This window comes from Metarhizium robertsii (assembly GCF_000187425.2).
Source record: "Metarhizium robertsii ARSEF 23 chromosome Unknown MAA_Scf_4, whole genome shotgun sequence".
NCBI classification, from domain to species: Eukaryota; Fungi; Ascomycota; class Sordariomycetes; order Hypocreales; family Clavicipitaceae; genus Metarhizium; species Metarhizium robertsii.
In genome coordinates this window covers 755,436-766,550 of record NW_011942182.1, presented here as the reverse complement: position 1 = coordinate 766,550, position 11,115 = coordinate 755,436, and the positions used below count along the sequence as shown (strand labels likewise).

At 48.0% G+C, this 11,115-nt stretch overlaps 2 protein-coding genes across 2 annotated transcripts; one reads left to right on the top strand and one right to left on the bottom strand.

Annotated features, from left to right (window-relative positions):
• Positions 1 to 1,848: 1,848 nt before the first annotated feature.
• MAA_09901 (Glutathione-dependent formaldehyde-activating enzyme) lies at positions 1,849 to 2,424 on the bottom strand (the record flags this gene model as incomplete). The annotated part of the gene is made up of 1 exon (XM_007827899.1): positions 1,849 to 2,424. One exon carries the CDS (start codon positions 2,422 to 2,424, stop codon positions 1,849 to 1,851), a length of 576 nt encoding a protein of 191 aa, XP_007826090.1.
• A 2,665-nt stretch (positions 2,425 to 5,089) lies between these two features.
• On the top strand, positions 5,090 to 11,026 carry MAA_09900 (Ankyrin repeat-containing domain protein; the record flags this gene model as incomplete). Its single annotated transcript, XM_007827898.2, has 6 exons — positions 5,090 to 5,236; positions 5,297 to 5,359; positions 5,600 to 5,830; positions 5,901 to 6,042; positions 6,105 to 10,828; positions 10,898 to 11,026. 6 exons carry the CDS (start codon positions 5,090 to 5,092, stop codon positions 11,024 to 11,026), a joined length of 5,436 nt encoding a protein of 1,811 aa, XP_007826089.2.
• Positions 11,027 to 11,115: the final 89 nt, after the last annotated feature.

Genomic DNA, 11,115 nt, shown 5'->3' with positions numbered 1-11,115 from the left:
ATAAGCTATAGTATAGGTTATAAGAGTAGGCTAAACTGTATAAGCTACTGTATAGTATAAGCAGGAAAGACTATAAAATAATAGTTAGTATAAGCTACTAATAAGAAAGTACTTACTATATATAAAGTAAGTAGTATAAGTAATTATAATAAAAGCTAATATAAGTAATATTATTATTTACGCCTAGAATAAATAATTATTATAGTATATAAGAACCCCTAAGTTTACTTTATAAATAAACTTTAGCTTCTTAGCTTTTAATATAAATTATTATATTAACTAAGCTTTACTTATAACTCTTTAACTCTGATCACTTAGTTATAGTTTATAACCTATTACTAATATAATACCTAACTACTTAGATTAACTGCCTTAGTGGCTCTGCTAACATAAACTATAACTAGTTTATCCCTTGGGAACCTTAGCCGTTACACCTTTCTTGGCTTACCCGACCCTCTTAACCTCCGTGTTAGCGTGTTCCTTAGTCCTATCCCTAGAGCTTAGCAACGTATCTTGGGATTAAATACACCTTGCAGAACTTTAATGTGCGTTGCCTTTGCAAGCATCATCTACTTGTATATTTTTCGCCGGTTGGTCCAATCCGGATAGCGAACTTCAAAACCTTCCAGACAAGACGTAATTGTCCCATCGCTACGGTCTCTTATTAGGTTGCCAATAACTTTGAGTTTTAGGAGCTGGGGCACGGTTTTGTCTCTAAGTAATGTGAATATGTTTTTGAGATTTCTCACGTCTTCCTTCCAGTTTTCTATCTTGCTCTTTTTGGGTTCCGTGGGTAACGCAACCTCCAAGTCTACTTGTGACATGATAGGGGAATATCTGACAAAGTTATAGCACTCCTGAGCGTCAGCATTGAGGTATCGTTCAGGTCAGAGAACGCTAGTTTAATCGTTATTACCTGCGCCAAGGAACCTTGTAAGTGATGACGGTTTGATCCAGCGTTTGTGTTTGGTCATGTCTCAATTGCCACTTACATTTTCCAAAGAGACATTTACAAGCCTCTTCGAAGTTTCCCAGCTTAAACAAATTCTCCTTTAAATAATTCTCCACTCTCTTAGGAAGATTGGATTGATGCGGCTGCTTCCACTTCTGTTTCTCCTTACATATCTCTGACGTTTGTTTCACTGGGGGTGAGCCGCTTGCATTGATCCCAGGCTCGCCTTTTTGCTTGGAATTACTATTGTCCGTTATCGGTTATCCCCGAGGCAGAGTTTTGGACAAAGGTTCGTGAATCGGCTTCATCGATCAAATATTGAACCACATCCATGTCCTGAGGAATTGCAATATGATGATTTGTCTCCGTTGGTGTTTTGCAGGCGAATAAAGTTGGGTGCTTTATCCCCTACCATCAAGTTTCACATAAAGCGGAGTCCGGCGTCCACCCCTGTCAAGCGCCACGGGAGGTGGATACTTAACCGAGCCCTAATCAATCGGTAAGCCATTCATGAGCCAGAGCCCCCCACCTGCCATGAGGGCACCCCACAACCGGTGGAATCTCGGCATCTTGATTGGATCCATCGATGCGGGGTATATGGCGAGTGTCTCGATGTAGATGGCATGACTGGAGAGGGTCAAGTTTGCAAATTAACTGTCATATTTTTCCGCTACTGAGCTTGTAGGAATTCATTCCTCTTGGTCCAGCTAGGGCCTCGTATTGGCTTAGTCGGCAGCTTCATTCTTCCTCCTCTCGAACGACGCGCATAACCTGTTCATCCCTCCCCCATCTACCGCTTGGAGCCAAAATCAAGCATTGTAGATGTACGACCTATCCGCCCTTTTCAAGAAAACACCCATACACCATGGTGGATCGATTGCTTCCTCCCCTCGTCGCTAGGACTCAGAAAAATGGATTCCCGCCTTTTTGGCTGTAAACACGGCGATCAAATCCATAAGCGGTGGTGAAAGGGCGTCATAAGTTTCCAGCCCCAGTTGTTTGAACTTGGCCCTCACGTCATCCATGCGCCGGGGATCAAATCCCTGCTCAATAATGGATGACACAAAGGCCGCAAATTGCGGCTCTTGCCACCCTTTGCTGTCAGACAGCTCAGCATGCACAAAATCCAGCCCCTTGAATGGATGGTCTTTTTCAATTCGGCCGTACAAGTGAACCCCGCAGTCTGTGCAGGCATGTCGTTGGATTGCGGCCGTCTTGTCCACGACGACGAGCTTCGACCCATTGGCAATCACGGAGAGGCTATCCCGAGGCACAACGCCAACAATGGAGAAGAGTGCACCGTGTGGTTTCCAGCACTTGGAACAGCCGCAGGCGTGATTGTGGGCGACATTGCTCTTCAGCGAAACGGCCACCTTGTCGGATGGACAGTGGCAGTATAGGGTTCCGCCGGCAAAATTGGCTTCGCCTTTGACGATACCACCGTCGATAAGAGGATGAAGGGAAAGTGTCATTGTAGCAAGTATAGTAGGCAGTGTGTTGTGATCAGTTTTATTGCACATACAGTAACAAACTGCCAAACGATCGGCGACTGCAAGTATTTATATACATGCATGTGGCAATCGAACAGAGCCAAGAGAACCCCCGCGCGTACGGAGAAAAGCCGGACAATGACAATTTCGTTAATTTTCCTACCAATAGAGATTATCAACAGCTGTGATGCCGGCGCCACGTATATTGGAGGTCGAACTAGTTGACTTCGCCGATGATCGGGGCCAATATAAATCGAATCCCGCAGGCCGCGATTGTCCCGAATTCCCGAGCAAATAGCGAGTCAAGTCTCCCCGTCTGGCGCATAGCATGCCGAGACGAATGATGTCAATTGGTTTGCTGTTGACATCTTTTACTACTGTACCCTGATTAAGTTGAAAGATTCAAGATTTTCCAAGAAGACGTCTGCCATATGGAAGCGGGATTGGCGTAACCGCCGAATAGACCTACCGAGATAAGAATTCTGTGCAACTATGATTGTCGACACATCTATCGCCTGCCCTGATGCGCCTATGACAAATACGGATGGTAATGTGCGAGCTGCGACAGATGCTGTTGATTGGACATGACCGCCGTTGGCCTGTCCTTGTGTATAAATAATGATAAGTTGCTACGTGGCATCGGGGAATCCCAGCAATGCGAGATTCTTCGCTACAGCCTCCTTGCCCACGCCTTATTTCCTGCACGTATGACACCATTACACCTCGACGGCGAGACGTCAACAGTGGCCCAGAAGCAGAAAGTAGTCATCATCGGCAGTAGATGGGGCGGTTACCGGCTAGGACACGGCATCGACCACCGCAAGTACCATCAAGATGTCACCCTCATTTCGCCCGAAAACACCAGACTTCTGCAGTGACGCCTCTCCTTGCCAGTGCTGCCTGTGGGCTTTTTGATTCTCGTCTTGCCCATGAGCCCATTCGTCGAAGGGACTTCCATGCTAGGTATATCGAGGCATATGTCATTGATATCGATTTCCATACGCAGGCAGCTATCTGCCAACCGGACTTTAAACAGTTGAAGGATGAGCGGTTCAACGCCTTCCATGAAAATATGACAAAATGGTCATCACGCCGGGATGTCGCAGCAACACATTTGGTATTCCCAGTGTGGAGGAGAACGGAATCTTCGTAAAGAATGTGGCCAACGCAAACACGATGCGCAGCCGGCTCAACGATTTACTCGAGATGGCGTCATTGCCCCGTGTGTCAGAAGTTGCTTCACATCTTTAACGTTGGAGGTGGTCCTACAGGCATTTAGGTGGCAGCCGAGTTGACGGATCTCTTTGACGGCGATTTGGGCCTGTTATTTCCACACCTGAAGGGCAAGGCATCGGTAGCGTTACTATTCGAAATGAGCAACCGTGAGATCGATGTTTGTGCTGCGGCCGGCACCGCAGAGAATGTGACTGTGGGGGAATATCTCCTCAGGATGCCCTTCCTGGCGCTGCCAACCATCTACCACATGGTCTTCAAATCAATGGGCAAATGACGTGCCAGGCAGGAAAATGTCAATGCTGCATCGGGAAAGGGGCAGGGCTAGGATGCTAAAATTGGTGAGCCTTTGTCAGTAAATAAGGGACTGCTTTGGGTTCACCATATTCGCTTTGGGATTTGGATAACCCTCCAACGTTTCCCGCGGGAATCTGCTGTGGGTTGCCGTGCGTTTCTGATGTGTCAAATTCCTCATTCAATCGCTTCATGTCCAGAGCTGTCCAGAGAAGCGGCGGACCACATCGTCGGGTCTAGAACAAGTGTCCAACTGGTGTGTACGATCTTGATAGCATCTCCCATTGTAATCCTGAAACCAGGTTTAGCAGCCTCACAACACCACAGAGTCAAGTTAGCCTTGAAATTTCCGCTTCCAGTGCCCTTCACGTCATCTCGCCGTCCTCTCCAGGGAACGCTTCTCTGCCCTGATTATACAGACAGTTGTATGGCCTCTGCAGCACAGTCAGTACGAAGTACGTGAGGATGCCACCCGTGCCATCGTACCCGGCCTTCTGTTTCATAAATGACACGTCCCCTAAGCTTGGACCAGACCCCTCCCTTCCTTAGAAAGAAGAAACGCAAGCTATGGGCAGTGCCTGCCAACTATGGACGTCTTTGTTGTGCTGTGCACGTGACGGTCTTGACCCCAACACAGAAACACCAGACAGGTTCTAATGCCCAAGAGTCAAGACCTTGCCCACGATTTTCAACTTTCCCCTCGGACTATTCGTACGACTAAAGACACCATTTTCTTCCGTATTTTATTACTTATCGTTTGAATCTTTGTCTAAGAGTATTGGAAAACCAGGGCGTCCCATTCGGCCTAACCTGATCGACTCGAAGACAATATCGATAACACTCACCTGGAAAAGGAGACTCGTTCAACAATGGATTATTGGCGTGAAGCGAACTCTGTTATAAATAATGAATCATCATGGGTGTATAAAAGCAAAATGAAGCGCAATCTACACTCCAGGCTACTGTATGTACCATCGACATAAGCTATCTGAAGAGATGTCAATAACAGCAATGCAGGTTATTCGATGTCCACGGTTTTTGCCAGGAATCTGTTTGGGTGCCTGACCCTCAACCGCCGCCGATAGTCGAAATGAAGGAATTAAAACTTAGTATCTCTAATATGGCTTATAAAAACCCAACCGCAGAAATTGATAACCTGGCGCAGCAGCTGCTGAGAGACATATCATCTGCCATGACAGATGACGCCGACTCCGGTTCCAAATCCGACTCCGACTTCGAATCCGACTCTCCTCGGGATAGCAGTTCCGTATATTTTCGGGTTTTGCGGCATGATCTGAGGTGCCATAAATATTGAAACTCTTTTTAGTCTCTGCTCCATCCTACCCTTGTTTTCGCAGCACACGATATCGGCGGCACAGTGCTAAAAAGAGTAAGAATCAATTGAGATATTACATCGCCTCCTTGAAGAAGATGAATACAGAGCGTTCGCTAATCTTTCACCCCTCGTCTCGCTTGCAGGCTCTTGTCATGGCCTCCAGGAACCTTGAATACAAAAGCATATTACAGAACACTTCCCTGGTGGTATGCCCCCATCCCACCAATATGGCACGAGTTCAAACACAGTACGAAATCTTAATAACCCAAACGAATTTATTCTGCGCTTGTTTAGCTCTTCTTTGGTACCGCACACAGAGCTTCAGATGCTCTACCATGGGGCCACACACTATCTAGGATGCTACGTATGTGTTTCACTAGGAAATCTGGCTTTTGGGCCCTCGACTTTGTGCGCCAACTCTCTACCTTGCATGAGAAACTGGCTGAAGATTTCGGCTCTATTGGTGGCCAGTTTCAGATCGTTAATATCTTTCAAAATGAATCTCAATCTGCCAACTATGAAACTGTAAGAGACAAACCCATTTGCTCTTAGGGGCCTCATAGCTGATATATGTGGCATGGCTAATTCCTTGCAGATAGTCGATAAATTCGCTGCGACTTTGGATCGAGACAACGAGATTCAGATCGGTGTTGACGCAAGCTTTACTATGATGGACGATGCTTGCGTGCCCGAGCTCCGTAAGGTTACGACTGACTTGCTCATCAACGCACTGACTAGTTAGACTCCCCATTATCTTTGCGACACTACCACGTGCATACTGATATAATGGGATTATTAGGGAAGTGGAAGGACTATGTGACTGGTATGCGATTGCTTTCCCGAGGCGACTTGGAAACTAGAAACCGTCCAAATTCCAAGCCAATATACAGGCATCTCTGCGACTGGATTCTATCCAAACCTGTGCTTAAAGATTGGGTGAATTCAACGACCCAACACTTACAGGTCCTCACGGTAAATCCAACAGGGGACCCGACCTCATTCCTGAGCTCAATTATTGCGTCCATTCAGGATATGAGGAAGAATCAAACCGATATTTTTATCACCGCTTCCTATGATCAGCTTGGAAAGGGAACTTACAAACGCGCAAAGCTTCTGGCCTCTCTAGTATCACAAATACTCCATCGGTGCCCGCGCTTGTTTCTTGAAATTACAAATTACCAGGATGAACTGAGGAGTGCTATTTGTAGATCCAATATTGTTTGGATTGAGTGGCTCTTGTGGAAGAGTCTCGAGACCCTCCTATGCTGTTCTGCACCTCACCAGATCTTCTGCATCATCCATCAGTCGCAGCAGCCAAGATCTCTTGATTGCCATGAGTCATTTATTGCAGACCTAGCTGCACTGAGTGAACTAAAGGAAGTTCCGAGCAAAATCCTGATCATAGGAAATGCTGTGTCTGACACAATACCCGAGAAAACGACATCTCATGCTGAAGTCAACCTCGGGCAAGCAGAAGAGCATGCTGAACTGCGAAAGGACCTCGAACGGCAACTAGACCTCGTGGGCGAAAGAAATCGAGGTTCATTTCCATTGAGAAGCACCATTCTGGACCACATCTTTATGGAAACAATAGATCTCCGGCGCACCCGCTATTTTCTTCGGTACATTGAACATCTACCAATTCTCACCGAAGCAGCCGTGAAGGAGGCGTTGCATCAGTTTTCGACAGACAACAGTGCGTTTTCGGCGATTTTGCAGCTGGTTCCGCCAAGTTCTCGATTATTGGTAAAAGATGCATTATCCTGGATTGTGCATTCCATGCGGCCGCTAACATGCGATGAGTTACGGGTAGCGTTGTCCATCCCAGGCTGCGATGATGATGACGGTGACTCTCGAAAGACGGGCAGGGTTTCGCCTGACGCTGCGGCAGGGCTTGAGAATATCCTCTGTGGTGTGGTAGAAATCGACAACAACACCATTTACCTAACACACGAGAATTTCGGGGCGTTTCTCGACCATCCCCATCCTGAAATGTCCTGGTGCAGAATGGGCCATACTGCCCATTCTGGCATCGCTCGGCGTTGCTTGACATATTTGTCTCACCATCTCGGTGCTCACCCACATGGCCAGGAAACATCTTCCAACACAGCTGAGGCCAAGTCTGCCATGGAAACTCAGAAATGCCCTTGTTGGTGTAATTTTGGTGGTGTAACGGGTGAAATACCCTTTCTCGAGTATACAACTCAGAACTGGCACAAGCATCTCCAACTAGGCCCGCTCGAAATGGATGAACAAGTCAGAATCTTCCTTGATGTTGATAAACAATGGGAAAACTGGGCGACATCATTATTACGCCATAGAGGTGTCGCCAATGACAGCTTTCGACCAAATCGAGTCTGTGCACCGACAAACCTTCATGGTATGCTTGGAATTCCACTTGCTCAAGCCGTTGATATCGCTATACGAGCCATCTCGCTGCCACATTTCGAACAAACAACCGGGTGGTCGTTGGTATTCTTGGCTGTTGTACAAGCTGGCGATATCTCAACGATGTTGAATGTCCACGAGGTAATGAAAGAACCGAACAAGGAATCAACACTTATGGAGGCGTTCGCAACTGGGTCCGACGATACCTTGTGCGAGCTGTGTAAGCTTCAACCGGACTTTGTTCGCGCCAGGTTCGACATCATTCTTTCCCATGCAGCCAAACTTGGGAACAAGCGCCTGATGGAGTTTCTCTTGGGTGAGAAAACTCATAGCTGGCCTGGACATGTCGATACGTCTGGGCTAACCCCGTTATATGAAGCTGTGAAATGGGGTCATACCACCATGAGCAAGAGACTCTACGATTTGTACAGGTGTAGCCCTAATTTTCAACTCACCGAGCCTGGCCAGGATCAACCTATTCTACACGTCGCCGCGCGACATGGAGACTCAGGCCTCGTAGCAATGATATGTACTGCGGGAATGGATATCAATAGCCTCGACTCCGCTAACATGTCCCCGTTGTATCTTGCAGCAAGACATGGACATGTCGATGCTGTGAATCGGCTTCTGAGTGCTCAAGCGAACACTGATAGTGCGGATCTCAATGGGGACACTGCCCTACACGCTGCAAGCCGTCGTGGGTTCTGTGAGATTGCTTCAGCATTGATTCGCTACGGCGCAGATGTCAATATGGCAAACCTCGAAAGAGAGACAGCCTTACACGTGGCTATTGATAGTGGTCACGAGAATATTGCTCTCTGCTTTCTCGGGCAAGATGAAAATACTGCCGATGATCAAAATGATCAAACATTATGCGGAGGCAAAGGGAATGCCCCCCCTGAGGAATATGCCTCCAATGCCGCAAGATCCGAAGACGGCGCTTCGAAGAGCGTTGATGGAGATCCCGTTACTCTGCCGGCTGCAACTACCAGCGCCATCTTTGGAGAGACTTCTCTTGGGCCAGAAGAGACTAGCATGGCGAGACCGTCCACGAATGGAAGTAATACTCCATGTCGCTCGAGGGTCACCATGGATGTTAACATTGAGCCTCCTCTCCTATTGCTTGCTGCAAGAGGGAATCATCTCAAAATTATCGACGCACTGCTCAAGTGCAAGGTGCCATGTGACAGCAGGGATGAATTGGGTAGATCAGCACTTCACATTGCTTCAAAGTATGGGCATTACGAGGTTTTCCGTCAACTTGTTGAAAATGGAGCCGACGTTAATCTCACGGCCCTAAATCATACCTCTGTGCTTCATGAAGCATCTGGGAGAGGTCACACCGACATAGTTGAGGGACTGCTAGATAAAGGCGCAGATGCGGGCCTGGAGCATATTACACGCGTGACAGCACTTTATTTTGCCTGCAAAGGTGGCTACATCGAGACTGTCCAGGCTCTGCTACCACGTTCCACTAGGTATGATCGCGAAGAGGCTCTTCGTGTCGCTGCGATATTCGGGTGGGTGGACATCTTGGTGCTCTTACTAGACTCAGGCACAGACAAGGATGCCAAAGATGGCGCGCTCAATTGTGCTCTTCACTTGGCCTCAGCCTTCGATTATCCCCGGGTTGCTGAAGTGTTGCTTCGCAGAAGAGCGAGGTTTGACATGAAAAATGCCTACGGAGAGACACCATTGCATCGGGCCGCGCGGAAGAATTCTCTCGGGGTGATGGAGTTACTTATATACGCGGGTGCCGACATGAATCTGACAGACAATACGGGTAAGACCGCGCTCTTCCTTGCGGCTGCCAAAGATTGCCCCGAGGCTGTCCGATTACTTTTGGAGAATGGTGCCGGTCTAATGATCCCACGAACCCCTGAGTATAACGATTATGACAACATGTTGGATCTCACACTCGAGAGATTCAGCCTCAACGTTACCAAGTTGATATTAGATCGCTACATGGAGTTGAATTATCGCATTTCTGACTTGGTCTCGTCTGAGCTGCTTCAATGTCTTTCGACAGAGTCTGGCAAAAGCCTCGCCAAGATACGAATCATCTTAGATAGCAATCTAGACCCGAACAAGGTCATTGGTGACATAGGGACCATCCTTCATTATGCTGCTTTCCACGGTAGCTTAGATGTCGTCCAACTCCTCCTGGAGTTCGCATACATATTGGATTTGGACATCATCGCAGGGGAGTATGGAACGGCTCTTCAAACCGCAGCGTGTTCAGGGACAAGGCATGCTCCAGAAATCATCCGGCTCCTCCTAGAAAACCAGGCCAACCCGAGAATAGTCGGTGGTCCCTTTGGGACAGCACTACAAGCCGCAGCCATAGCATCAAACTTCCACGGCAAAGATTCAAATACAATCGCGTTAAACATCGCCAGGCTTCTCTTACCCCAGGATATTGTCAATCTTGTCGGCGGCAAACACGGTACAGCACTTCAGGCGGCAGCCTGTGACGGAAGCATCGAGTTCGCCAAGCTCCTTCTCAAGGAAGGCGCGGAAACGCATACTGTCTGTGGCCTCTACGGCACAGCTCTTCATGCTGCGGTCGCGAAATCTACCCGCCTTGACATGGTGAACCTGATCTTTGAACAGACGAACCTGGGCCCGGACCAGCAAGATATCGAGGGTCGCCTGCCTTTGCATCTTGGTGTTGCTCACTCCACCCCGGGCCTGGTGAAGTTGCTTACCAAGGGAGAAGCAAATGTCCGAAGTGTCGACAAGTTTGGCAGAAACGCTCTTCACTTTGCCGCAGGGAGCGGATCAATGAGCGTAATAAAGATGATTCTTGGCAGCCACCCTGATTTGATCCACGTCCGGGACAACGATGGTTGGTGCCCAATCCACTGGGCATGTCGAAACCACTCCATGTCGTCCAATTTAGTTTCTTTCCTGCTACAACAGGGTGCTGATGGCCTCGCAAGGACCAAGAGTCACTGGACGCCGTGGCATGTGGCAACTTACCACGGCAAGTCTCTGGCAGCCCAGGAGCTAACAAAACCCCGTAGCGATGCAAAGGATAATTACCCCATCAAAGGAAGAGGACCGAGAGAGTTTACGGGGATCCCAGAAGCCGCAGCTCGTTCTACAGTGTCATCCTGTGACAGCTGCTTTTGTGTAAGTGCATGCGCCTACCCATGTCAGCTCAATCCTTCCATTAAGCTTACCAAAGACTGGGATTTACAGCGAATCCTTGAAAAACTGTACAAGTGTAATCAATGCATTGGCACGCGTTACTGCTTCAAGTGCTATGAAGTAATGGGTACAGACATGCATTATCCGGAGCATAAATTGGAGGAAGTGAAGGACATATAGGTTTGAACCAACATCCGATGCTGACAGTAGGTAGTGGCTTGTATTAGTAGAGGATATTAAAAATCGTCAGCCCCTGATTCTGCCTATGA